Source organism: Poromitra crassiceps (genome assembly GCF_964638095.1).
Source record: "Poromitra crassiceps genome assembly, chromosome: 20".
NCBI lineage: Eukaryota > Metazoa > Chordata > Actinopteri > Beryciformes > Melamphaidae > Poromitra > Poromitra crassiceps.
The window spans coordinates 21845017-21859220 of record NC_139637.1 but is presented as its reverse complement, the minus strand read 5'-3'; the positions used below and the strand labels follow the sequence as shown (position 1 = coordinate 21859220).

General features: G+C 44.6%; 1 protein-coding gene across 1 annotated transcript in view; it reads left to right on the top strand.

The window, feature by feature from the left end:
* Positions 1 to 14204, top strand: part of LOC310794600 (uncharacterized protein) — a 42303-nt gene that overhangs the window by 9513 nt on the left and 18586 nt on the right. The window contains exons 9-10 of the mRNA XM_083656586.1: positions 4581 to 4692; positions 7223 to 7313. Of these exons, the coding sequence (XP_083512712.1) occupies positions 4581 to 4692; positions 7223 to 7313 (203 nt within the window). The remainder of the gene's footprint in view (positions 1 to 4580; positions 4693 to 7222; positions 7314 to 14204) is intronic.

Sequence of the window (14204 nt, the reverse complement as noted above, 5' to 3'; positions counted from 1 at the left end):
TGACGCTATGCTATTGGATAAAAGAGACCAGGCGGCAAACAACTGCCAGGAAGCCAGGAAGTTGGCAGGTTTATTTGAGCGTGTGAGCAGATGTGAAGGCATGGAGTGAACTGAGCAAGTGTAGAGTGCAGATGATAGTCCTCCTGACTGAAACTCCGTTAGACTACATATCTACAGTATTTAACATGATAACATGATTAAATAATGTTAAATAAATAATATAATACCTACTTGGGGGGACATGGGGGAAAGAAGTAGCTCGCGACTAGTTTTTATTTTTTGTAAGTAACTCTCACCCTAAAAAAGTTTGGGCAACCCTGCTTTTTAGAGTAAGTTAGAGGCTCGAGGGACTAGTCTCCTGGCTTTGAAGGAAGTTCAAACCGATCAGAGTCTTTGTCGTGTAATCAGGCAGAATCACACCAGATGTGGACTGAAGCTAGATTTGAAGCCAGATTCTGTCTGTTTACACAACAAAAAGAACTCCCCCTGGATGGAGCGCTCATTCAAGAAGAAAAGAAAACCGGTTCTTTCTTTCTTTCTTTCTTTCTTTCTTTCTTTCTTTCTTTCTGTCTGTCTCGCTCTCTCCCTCCTTTTTTCTGTCACTTTCTTCCATCACACCCCCATGCGCGCGCACGAGCACGAGCGCACACACACACACATACACACACACACACATACACACACACACACACACACACACACACACACACACACACACACACACACACACACACACACACACACACACACACACACACACACACACACACACACACACACACACACACCCCTTGGGCTTGTTTGCATGTTTATCATCACAAAGCCGTATAATTCTGAGCTGTTTATTCAACTCGTATCTCATCGTTTGTCACACTATTTATCCATCCCATAATGCACTGGGAGTAAAAGGCTTGCATTGTTTTGACAAAGACAGAGATGGCTCAGTAGATATTCAGACTCCCATCAGATATAATCGCCTATAACAAGTGTGTGTGATCAATAATTAACGACTCATCTCATAACCGATTTTGAGCATCAGGCTGGCACTGGTATTGGGAGCGACGTTAAGTACATAGTAAAGTGGTGCGTGTAGTTTCACAGCGAGGCAGATGGACTCAGACAGCAGAACCGGCTGGTTCTGTTGCTGTAAGTAAGAGTAGTTTCCTCTGGCGGTGAACTTGTGGGCGAGCCAAGCGAGCACACCAATGGCTCTCAATGCTACATCAGCGCTCCACCCATCCATGTACTGTAGCCTTATTATTTACAGTATCGTAAGTGTAGTGTAGTGTAGTGTAGTGTATCGTATCGTATTGTATCGTATCGTATTGTATAAATGGTAAAATGGCCTACATTTATATAGCGATTTTATCCAAAGCGCTTTACAGTCAGTAGGTACATTCACCCATTCATACACCGATGGGCGGCAGGCTACCACGCAGGGTGCTGGCACAGCCATCGGGAGGAATTTGGGGTTCAGTATCTGGCCCAAGGACACTTCAACGACATACAGACTGGAGGAGGCGGGAATCGAACCACCGACCTCTTTTATCCAAAGCGATTAGTGGACGACCCACTCTACCTCCTGAGCTACAGTGTCATATCGTATCGTATTGTATCGTATCGTATCGTATCGTATCGTATCGTATCGTATCGTATCGTATCATATCGTATCGTATCGTATCGTATCGTAACTCTAGCTATTTTCACACATGAACTCCGGATCAGGTGAGGGTTGCCCCCCACTGAGCCTGCCCCGGATGATACGTGAAGTGTACCCTTTCAGACATGAGGCATGTTGCTTTCACACATGAGTAGCACCTCCGCAGAGTTTGTAAAGTAGAGAGGGGGCGGGGGCGGGGGAATTTGGGCATGACCACACGAGTTGTGAAAACGAAAAATACATAATGGGCAATAACTGCCTAACATTCACGGCATATAATCGTTTGCGCATAACGTTAGTAAGTAATTAATTAAACAACCCTACAACTCACGCCCAGATGCATCGATTTCCTCGAGTCGCAAGCACTACAAACAAAACAGGTCTTTGCTATGTTCAGTCCTAAAATGCATCCAACCTACTAGAATTATACAGAATACAGGAAGCTAGACGTTTTTACCTTCAAAATAAAATAAATGTTGTATTACTTAGTAACAAAAAATCAGAATGTCGACTCACTACGGGTTAAAATTGACTTTTCGAAGGGAGCAGATATTCTTCCAGTTTATCTTCGTTCTGTATCTTTCGAAACACACACAAAAAACATTACACGTGCATTTACTTTATTTAATTGCCATTATTGCGAAGGTTATACCCGGAAGTTTTCGTTTTATACTGCCTGACTTGACGCTACTTGGAATTTGCGGTTCTGCCATTGAATCTTCACAAACGCTGTGTACACGTTAAATCAAAGACATGAACGCAACCAGATCCAGATACCCTACCCGATGTCCAATACTGGGAAGCGGGACGACCCTCGCGTCCAAAAATGCTTATTAAATGTGTGTGCTGTGCGAAGCAGACATGAAATCAGATCAGAGCCATGAGCCTTTCAATCCAGCAATCCAGCAACATGTTGGCTGTCGCACACGGAGCAGGTTTGAGCTGGCATGTGTTTTTTGCTCGCTCATTCACATCGACTATTTATATAATAATAATCTGTCGCGATGTCTCTGTCCTCATGCACTCACGAGCTGACTACTTCACGGAGCTCTGGAGGGGGGGGGGGACAAACCGCCCCTGTGTGTACCCTGAGCCCAAGACTTCCCTCCGGCTAGGAAGAGGCTCCGCGGGAGCGCGCATGAGCCACATGCACACATTCACACATGACAGCCATCCGCATAGCCTCTAGATAACTCCTGAATTCCAAACATGTGTGAAAGCAGCTTAAGTGCGGTATAGGAATGCAGAGTGACCTTGGGCAATTATAGTGCATTCTTTTGGATAATAGCTGGACTTTGCACTGTGTGTGTGTGTGTGTGTGTGTGTGTGTGTGTGTGTGTGTGTGTGTGTGTGTGTGTGTGTGTGTGTGTGTGTGTGTGTGTGTGTGTGTGTGTGTGTGTGTGTGGGTAGTTTGGGGAGGTTGATGGTGGGTGCACACATCATTCTATGTTTAAATCAGTATTGCTTAGAGTGAATATGCTTGTCTTCCCATATGAGTGGAATGTCTCCACACATAATGGCTTCTCTTATACAGTATGTTGCCCCCTCTCTCTTCTTCTGAACAGGTCTGAGTTGCAGTCTTGCATGATGCTGCTGGTGGGCGCCTGTTTAAAATATGTCTCTAATTAATATGGTTGTTTACCACGAGGGCATGCTGCTTAATCCAGCCTGTGTAGAGACTGAGACTGATCCAGTTTATCTAATGAGGGAGAATGTCTGACTTTGTAATTAAAAGGACACCTGTGGCTCCCTGAGCCCAGCGGGGGGCGCTCTCTCCATCGCCACAGTATAATTCGTCGGCGCAATGGCCAGTTTGTCCGAGAGCCAATCAACAAAGGGCTCGATTTGCACTCGTGGCTGATTTTTTTTTTTTGGGTCCGAGTTAAGATGAGACAGCCGATCCCTTTCTCTGGAGGACGTCGGTGTGCGTGTGCGTGTGTGTGTGTGTGTGTGTGTGTGTGCGTGCGTGTGTGTGTGTGTGTGTGTAATCACAATGTTGTGAGTGGAATTTGAATATTGTCTTCCCTCCTTTGAAAATATGTGAAGATGTGAAAGCGTCAGCTGGCCCTCAGGAGGGAAATACGTCTCCGTTCTTTTGCTTCAAGGAATTAGAGAGATGCCGTGGTTAAAGACCTGTACCCCTAAAACTGTTTTATTAACATGCTTATTTTATCTGCTTTGTCATGACTGGATTTTCAATTAGTTTGATCATCACTTCAATCCAGCAATAGAAAACAATACGACTCCCTGCTGAAGCCAGTGGCTCGTTCGCACGTGCAGCGTTTTCAGAAAGCGTTTTCGTGGGTCGAAGGTCAGGGGAGGGGAAAATATTTGCCGTGACTTGACCTTGTGCCGGCGGCAAGGAGGAAAATACTTTCAACAATAACACACAACAACAGAAGCAAGAACACAATGAAGAAGACAGCCATAAGCAACAGAATGGGTGCGAATCGTAATGCAAGTTAGTCCGCTGTTAGACAACCTTACAAACAAAACAAAAGAAAGTTGGACTCTTGAACAATACTGCCAGAGATGATCCTTGAAATGTGTGCCACCCAATCAAGGCCTGATTCTCTGTCACAAGTATTTCATAGTGTTTACTTGATCAGATTCTTGTAGCAGCCTCCCTCCTTGTGAGTTGCGCTTGTCACAGCTCCTGCATATGCAGGAGAAAACAAAAAATGGCGAAACAAAGAATTCACATCACTTTTGATTTTGATGGAAAATGCAAATGGATGCATCCCCCCTTAGGCTCTCTGAGGCATAAAGTAATTAAGCAAAGTACCTTTTGTCTCCGGGAATACTTTTGGAGTCATTTCACCGCCGGCTGAGGAGACTCTCTGTCAGGAGGAGAGCTTTCATGTACCTTCATGTAGACATGAGTGAGTTGATTTCTCTTTGTAATCTATTCTTTCGGCAGATATCTTCCTCAAAAGTTTCCCAGTGCGACCGGGAGAGCTGAAGGACAAACTGTTCATCGTTAATGAGGTTGATGGAGGCCTGTCTGACGAGCAGATCACCTCCCTCAGGAGGTAGGATGATGACACTCTGCCAAAATACACCATCATGATTTTGGATTCATTCCTTACAGAGACACAATAGCGGTTGACAGGTGAATATGATTTTCGGCTTGTGTCCACGGTAGGCTAGTGTGTGTGGAGACGAAAGCTTGTACATGGGCGTCCTGCCTATACAACACGAGGGTCACAGGTTCGAGCCCCCGTGTTACCTCCGGCTTGGTCAGGCGTCCGTACAGGCACGTGTATTTGGACGTGTCTGCGGGTGGGAAGCGGGAGGGGAACTGGGGGGACTAGTGTAGGCTAATCCTCCCATGCACTACCGGTCCTGCCGGTGAAGCTCCTCGCTGTCAGGTGAAAAGAAGCGGTTGGTGACCGCACATGTATCGGAGGAAGCATGTGCTAGTCTACAACTCTCCCCACAACGACCACGACACCCTAGCAGTAGCATGTTGGACCTTATGGGGAAAAGTGAATGGGGTTTTAGAATGGAGATTTCACTCAAATGCATAAAATAAGGTCTATATGGTTAACAATCCCTTACAGAAAAAAACACATGAGGTTCACAATGTGTCCGTCATGTTTCACCACATGTGTCGACATGTGGTGAACATGTGGACACATGTTAAATTTCACATGTGAAAACATGTGGAACACATGTCAAACCCATGGGAAGCTTGTGGTTTTGGAACATTTTCACATGTGGAAAAACTGCATGTTGCCACATGTTGTATAGCAACATGTTTTCCACATGTGGCAAACAACATTTACATGGGTTTCACATGTAATCACATAGGTTTCACATGTAATCACATGGGAATCAGAATCAGAATCAGAATCACTTTTATTGCCACAGTATGCAAGTTACATACGAGGAATTTGTCTTAGTGTCTGTATGCAGCGTAGCGGTCACATCAATATACAGAGATAAGAAGTAGGAAGATAACTAAAGACAATCACAAAGTTGCAAGTGCAATCAAATCGAGTAAATATTGCAGCAAACAAGACTTATGACAGTCTGGAACCAGAAAGGTCACTGTCATTCTGATCCTAAACATCAGAACCTTTTACAGAGCACCATTACTTATCAAACTTTCATCTCGGGGTTATTTGCGGAGATGGAAACTATTGACTTCGCCCTGACTGAAAGTGGGCGAAATTGCGTTCCGATTCTTACCCTGCGTTTTACTCGGTGGCTTTAGAGGCTGACCTCCTGAAAGGGGTGGGTGATCTAATGTACCTCGTGGAGGGAATATATTTATTCAGTGAAAACGTAATATATATTTTAATATGCCGTAGCATGGCGTGGGGGGAGGGGCCTGAGGAAGACAATCTCGAAAGAACGACTCCCAACAGGGAGCTGCAATATTAATGTTTGGCGCTACTCTACTGGCACATCGCCCGGCTCATAAATGAGTGAGTTGTCTTTGGTTTTGGGCGGGTGGGAATGCACTAAGATGACAGAGGAGCAGGGTTCAAATACAGTGCAAGTACAGTGAGTGGCTTCTCCCATCAGCTGCTTTATAGAAACTGACGCGGGTTAACCCCTAACCATCAAGGCTACTTGGCTTTTTAATCACTTGCCTTTCTCCCGGGCCACTGGAAATCAATGGAACAGTTAGTATGCCTCACTCCAAGGCACTATAACAGGGATACTCAACTTGCTTTGCCCGAGGGCCACTTTCGTGAAATGATAGAAGGCCAGGGGCCAGTTAATAAACAAACAATATACATTTTTCTGTAGCGGATTGTAGGTTTTTGAGGTGTCAGCCGGAGTTTAGTCTGACAACGTTGTGCACACCGGATAGTTAGTTAGGTTAAGTTAGTTAGGTTTAAGTACATACATAAGTGCCTGGGTAGCAAGCAGACGGCGGTATTTGACAATTGAGCAGCTAACTCATAGATTATTGAAAGATATTCCATATTCCAGACTGAAATGCTATAACAGAAGTGGAGTATTGGCCAGAATGACATGAACATTTGGACACTTATTCAGCGGGTATCCTGCATGTTGCGTTCAGGTGCACTGTAAATTATATTTTGCAATTCCATCGCGGGCCACACAGGGGGCGCCCGCGGGCCGCATGTGGTCCGCGGGCCGCACGTTGAGTATCACTGCACTATAAGCTAGTGTGGTATAGCATAAAAGGAGGAGGGGGGTCAGAATGGAAAACTGTGTGTGGGGAGAAATGAAAAGCACATCCCCAAAAGTGTTACTTTCTATAATGTGGTTATGATCGAAACTAAACAGAGACCCGCAGAAACCAAAGCAGAGTATAAGCAGCTTAATGTATATTATGAATGCAATGATTTTACACTACAGCCTATTGGATTTATGCTCGTGGCTTTGAAATGAAAGCAAAGCAGAAAACCCACCCGCAAACTCCAATGAGTAATGAAGACTGTCGCGGGTTTGAGGAGGCCTTATATCACAACATGCACTCTCTCCCCGCTTCGTGATGAAATATCCACTATGAATCTATCTAACGGGAACTGTCTGTGACTATATGATATATAACTATTGTGTTTGTCTTTTATGTTGCAGGTATGTTCCCACCCTGGATGACGTGGAAATGTATAAATCGCACAAGGGACCCGTGGCTGAACTGCACATTGTGGACCAGTACATGATGGAGGTATACAGTTTGTATTGTATTAGCAAGGAAAAACGACGACATTGGGTCGATTTTCAACAGGGTTAAAATGACCTGATGTTTTTACGAATGCGACCTTTCGCGGTCGTGTGAGTGAAGTGCATGCTGGTGCGGTCGGCGCATACGCCAGAGTCGGGGGCGCTGTAACCAGGAAGCAGCGGCGAGCTCTGGCGAGCTCTTTAACGTAACGACAGTCCGTTAACGTCCTCGTCTTTCAACTTGAGACCCGGTTCGCCTCCCGACGTGTTAATTCTTTTTTTAAATTATTTCTGATTTTGCCCCCATTTTCTCCCCCAATTGTACTTGGCCAATTTCCCCCCCTCGCTGCTCCACCCCCTCTGCTGATCTGGGGAGAGCCGTAAACTAGCACCAGCACTAGCACTTTCGTTAGCATGCCCCCTAGAACTAATGCAGTAAAAAAAGACTGATTTATATAGAGCCTTTTCCTTATGGAACACACTTCGGGGGTATGGTGGCGCAGTCGGTAGCGCTGTCGCCTCACAGCTAGAAGGTCCTGAGTTTGATTCTCGCCTGGGACACTGTGGGCGCTGGAGTTGTGACGCCGCCATATCTTCAGTGCCTACTGCCCAGGTGGGCTATCTCGTCGAAAGGGCCTTTCTGTGTGGAGTTTGCATGTTCTCCCCGTATCCCCCATGGGGTTCCTCCGTACATAACCCCCCACTAAAAACATGCAGAAGATCGTCATCCGACCAGTGACGACAACATCTGAAGTTGGTCCAATGATGGTCCAATGATGGTCCCCGGGCGCTGGAAAGAAAAAGCGACCACTGCTCCTGGCCTGCCCCCTGGAGGAAAGGACAAGCCTGGATGGGTCAAATGCAGAGGACATATTTCACCGGCCACCGTCGGCATGAGTGTGTGTAGTGGCCGCATGCATGTGTTGTAGTGTTCGTGTGACAATAAAGACGGGCTTCCATCTGAAATCGTGTTTTTTTTTTTTTCTCTGGATCTTCGAAACATTCCTGGGTAGATAGAATTTAAGAGACAAGTAAAATCACTAAAGTCCTACCATGGAGCAAGCTAGCAATGGTCGTACCTACCTACCTACCTACCTACCTACCTACCTATTCTTCTGGATGTCTAGTTTCCACCACTGATACCAGTCCAAAAGCTCAGCTCTGGATTAAAAATGTAGCGTGTGAGAGCTTGTCAAAACCAGACCTCTGCCATCTTCTTCCCACAGGGGCCCCCTGGTGGCTGCGGGGGCCCTAAGCAGCTGCTTTTGGTTTGTTAGGGAGGGCCTGATTACTTTTTGAATCATTCAAAAATAGTCTTGCTGAGCCCATTTTGTCTGGGTCACTCTGAATTCAGTTAACATTCACACACTTAGTGAGGAATGACCCTGTTACTGTCTTCAGAGGAAAGGTTATGCAAAAACACACTTATTAATGTGGTATGTTTTGTCCTGCAACTGATACGGTTGAAGGAAAAATGGAATCCACCAGAGAACAAAGTCTTCAGTTTTGCTTGACCCCTGTTTTAATTTCTACAGCATCAGTTAACCACAGCAAACGGCATCAGTTAACCACAGCAAACAGCATCAGTTAACCACAGCAAACAGCATCAGTTAACAACAGCAAACAGCATCAAGTTAATGTAAAAATGTTTTAGAGTAAAAACACATTAAGTGGATTTACTCTTCACTAGAACACAAACTCAATCGGCGCATTTCTGAGAGCATCCTCCTGGCGCGTGTCTCCTCCAGATCGCCCCGCCATCTTGTGGTGTGTCTGTGTTATAACACAAGGTGAATAGCAGCAGATTTTCCAGGAGGCGGGTACACTGCACGCGCACAACTTGCGTGCTTCATATTCATTTTTGAGCAAATGAAACAAAACAAACAAATAAAAGTATTCCCTTCAAGTATTCTATTTTGAAAGAAAATAACTGTATTCAGAATACCACCAATTTCATCTGTAACTGTAATGGTTTACAGTTACTCATATTTTGTATTTTAAATACTGTACTCTCAATAGATGTATTCCGTTACTCCCCAACCCTGTCTATATGCCATTTTGGGAGTAATTATTGGAATTCGACTTATTCTGTTGTTTCGGTATGAGGATGTGTTGTGTATCCTCCCACCGTAGATAGATAAACATTACAATTTCCCCTTGAAGTTGACATATATAACCCTGTAATACATGCAGAATAGTGGTCGGAAAGAACTCACCGCAAATGACAGTTTCCCCTCTCAGCAGCAAAGCTCTTTCTTACCGAGGCTTTGGCTCAATCTGTGTTCACCTGCCTCCTGCTTCACACACTGTGGGCGTAGTGGCGGGCTCCCACCATTCGTGTGGTTATCACCTCTCCCAGCATGCCTGGCGCTCATTTCCCAGCATGCCTGGCACTCATTTGACCCATGTGGTTGGCAGAGAGAGCGGGTAGCAAGGAGACAACCAGCAGGATCAGGCCCACGGTGCTTTTCAGGCATATTTAACACCAGGCACATAAGGCCTATGATAATGAAGAGATGGTGTGAGATGTTCTCTATGGTGAAACACTAACAGCATGTACATAATGCTATGCCCCCGCTCCCACGCACAGGGAACATCAGAGGCTCCTGGAGGCTCCTGCAGTTTAGCTGTACGCCGTCTCCATGCTGCTGAGGAGATAATTCAAAACATTTGTAGTCCTCACGATTCAAGGCTAACGAAAGTGGGTGTGAAAATATTACAGATATAGAGACTGGGATGCTGGGATGCCATAAATTGCAGCTCCTAACGATGATTGCTCACTCCCTCGAGGATTAAAAGTTTGGCAAATTTTTGCCAAATCACCAGTTCTGAAATGGCAGGCGATTATGACTTTACCCGCTGATTTCTCCCCCGTTGTACAGAAGTAGTACTTGTCCAATTCCCCCTGCTGTCCCTCCCTGTCATTGCTCCGCCCCCCCCCTGCCGACTTGGGGAGAGTTGTAGACTAGCACTTGCTCCATCCTCTGTTGGTGACAGAGGATGGGGAAGGTCCTTCCTGGCTGACCTGAAGCACTTTACATTTAATCCAGGCAGCTATGACACGGCAATGCTGTTCATGCCGGTGTCGCAGCAGCGGGTGGAGTTATTGAACTCCACCCCTTTCAGCATAGGTGCTCTGCCGCCAAGGGGCGGAGCCCGATAACTCCACCCCTTCTGTGACACCAGCATGAACAGCAATGCCGTGTCATACCATGATATTAATTTAAGACTGAATAATGACATTACAACAGTCTAATCCTAGTGTTAATTTAAAATGAGACATTCCCCTAAATCTGGCTTCAAACGTCCCAATTTCTTTGCCAGCGACCGACGGGGCCAAAAACCCTGACAGCACCTCTGAATGTAATTATAGGAAGAAGAAGAAGTATAAGGAAATAAAATACAAGAGAAGGAGAACTGAGGAATCTATAGTTGCATTTAGAAATGATTTATTCAATTATAACTGGAATGGAGTCAGAAGCTGATGTTAAAGCATAATGGGTTATTTATTTTTATAGATATATTCAAAGCAACAAGAATAATAATTTAGAAAATCTGTGGATGTCCAAGGGACTACAAAATGCATGTAAAAAAAAGAATGCTCTATATAAGCAATTTATAAAACATAAAACGAAAGAAGCAGAGCTAAAATATAAGAATTACAAAAACAAACAAATGAATATCATACCGGTATTTAAGAAGGATTATTATACCAATGTTGAATGTGGAATTGTTGATCCACTAACACCATTATTTGTCATTCCAAACGGGTACATTCAAGCTAAAACAAGCTGACACATCAATAACAATAACAGTAATAATAATAACAACATTGTTGAAAAATCTTATGTTAGAGTTAGAGAGAGACAGAGGGAAGGGGAGAAAGGGGGAGAGAAGTGGGGGAGGAGAGAGCAGGGAAGGGAGAAGGTGGAGAGGGAGAAAGGTAGGAAGAGCGCAGGGGGAGGGGGAGGAGGAGAGAGAGAAGAACAGACAGGGTACACTGGGGCTGGGCGATACTGTCACGAATAGCCACAGGGGTCAGTTTTGAAACATACTAATGTATATCACAGTTTTGATCATATAAGCAAAGTAAAATTTAGCAATCAAGTTATCATGTATTATAATTACCAGGCGATATGATGCCACTGAATAGACAACAATGGATTAGTCTGACATTTATCGCCCAGCCCTTGGGCATACAACAGCAGTGGCCAAGGCAGAGGCAGAGGTAGCAGCGGCACATTAGAACCGGCAGCAGAGCGGCCAGCCCAAACGAGCAACAGCTCAGACAATCTGGCTACCCTAGCCATTAACCAGAACTAACTAGCACACAAGGAATCTAACTAATCTACAGCCTAATCTGTCCTGACCTACTCTAATCTAATCTAATCTTAGCCTGAACACTATAACGATATGGTAGTTGTTCAGCTGATTAGCCCAATACAAGTGAAGTTGGTCTTACACACCATTATGGCTTCTCTCCAGTGTGAAGGCGTTCATGTCTTGTTAGGTGTCAAAGAGAACGGACGTTGAGGCTACGCCAAACACAAACGGCTGTGAATGAGTTTATGTACTGTTAGGTCATTTGCGCGACTGAAGCTGCCCCCACATTGGTCACAGGAGTATGGCTTCTCTCCAGCGTAAATGCAATGATGTCTTGTTAGGCCACTTGAGTCCCTGAACCTTCTCAGACATAGTTCACAACGGTATGGCTTCTCTCCAGTGTGAATGCGTTGATGTGTTTTTAGGTGACTCGAGTGGCTGAAGCTGCTTCCACATTGGTCACAGGAGTATGGCTTCTCTCCAGTGTGAATACGTTGATGTGTTGTTAGGTTACTTGACTGACTGAAGGTGCTTCCACATTGGTCACAGGAGTATGGCTTCTCTCCAGTGTGAATGCGTTGATGTGTTTTTAGGGTACTTGACTGACTGAAGCTGATTCCACATTGGTCACAGGAGTATGGCTTCTCTCCAGTGTGAATACGTTGATGTGTTTTTAGGACACTTGACTCACTGAATCTGCTTCCACATTGGTCACAGGAGTATGGCTTCTCTCCAGTGTGAATGCGTTGATGTGTTTTTAGGGCATCTAACCGACTGACGCTGCTTCCACATTGGTCACAGGAGTATGGCTTCTCTCCAGTGTGAATGCGTTGATGTGTTTTTAGTTTACTTGAGTGACTGAAGCTGCTTCCACATTGGTCACAGGGGTATGGCTTCTCTCCAGTGTGAATGCGTTGATGTGTTTTTAGTTTACTTGAGTGACTGAAGCTGCTTCCACATTGGTCACAGGGGTATGGCTTCTCTCCAGTGTGAATGCGTTGATGTGTTTTTAGGTTACTTGACTGACTGAAGCTGCTTCCACATTGGTCACAGGAGTATGGCTTCTCTCCAGTGTGAATGCGTTGATGTGTTTTTAGGTTACTTGACTGACTGAAGCTGCTTCCACATTGGTCACAGGGGTATGGCTTCTCTCCAGTGTGAATGCGTTGATGTGTTTTTAGGTTACTTGAGTGACTGAAAGATTTCCCACACTGCAGACAGCGGTGGCATTTTGATCTGTTGGTGTTTCTCTGTTCCATAGAGAAAGATATAAAGGATATAAAGTCATTACTGAGCAATTATTTTATGATATCAAAGCAAATAACAGACATACAGTATCTTGTTACAAGGGCGTAGGGACGGTAGGGATGAGATACCCTGAATTGGTATGGCTGGGGGGGCTGTAGCGACTTGTAGGATAAAGATGAGAATGATCACTCTCTTCTGCAGCCTACCAGTCGACATGGAGGGCTTTTAGTAAAACAGCCTACCAGTCGATGGCTTTTAAATACGCACCAAAAACAATGAACCCAGGGGGGACTTGAAACTTGTGTAAGTGGCAGTAAAGCAGCGATAGAGAGGTCTTGTGACAGGTAATGTTAAGCTTATTATATCTATGTACCATAATGTCAACTTGATTAGCTAGTAGCTACGATAGCTCATGTGTGTGACAGCTTGTGCGGATGTCTCATCTCTCCCGATGCGTCCTATAAAACAGCCTTAAACCTACTGATCACAGAGCAGTCAATACCACAGTATCTGAAGCAGCTATTCTGAACACATAACTAGCCTAAAGAATAACTCAGATATTCAAACACAATATGTAGGCCTAATTATTGTTAATAGTTGTATGCTTTCTGTAGCCGTTATGAAGCCCATGTGTTATGCTACACCTGTCTCTTCTACTACACTTCTACTTTTCTACTCCTCTACTATGTCATTCTGTGGTGTTTTCATGTGAGCAATTTCTCATTCTCTCATCATCAGATACAGTCTAGGCCTATGTAGCTTAATTATTGTCAATAGGTGTATGAATAGGAAACACTTATGATCGACTATTTCAAATAATACATATTTGTGTGTTGACGAGTGAAATTGATTTTAGCCCAAAAGATTATCTGGCCCCCATGAGGTCTAATTTGAGGAAATCCGGCCCACTATCTAATATGAGTCTGACCCCCCTGCTCTAGATGACAGGAAATGGAAATCAGAAGTGGATCATAAATGCAAAACACCTCAGCGTCCAGTGGAGGTTACATCCCCTCCGGACCTCCCTGATATGTGTCCCTACCAATATCAAAATCAAACCTACGCCCTTGTCTTGCTGTATTAACGTGTATTAACGTGTATCGTGTAACGTATCAGACTATCACACATCATACAATCAATCATCCAGACCTGGACAACAGCAGCAGCTTTGCATACTAAAATATATCATTATAAATATATGAATAATCAAGCCAACCAAAATTCATGCTGACATACAGTGAACCCCCAGGGAGACTAGCTGTCATCTAGGTTTCAGTTATTGGGATAATAAACAAATAAACATCCTATAAGCATCCTATAATTA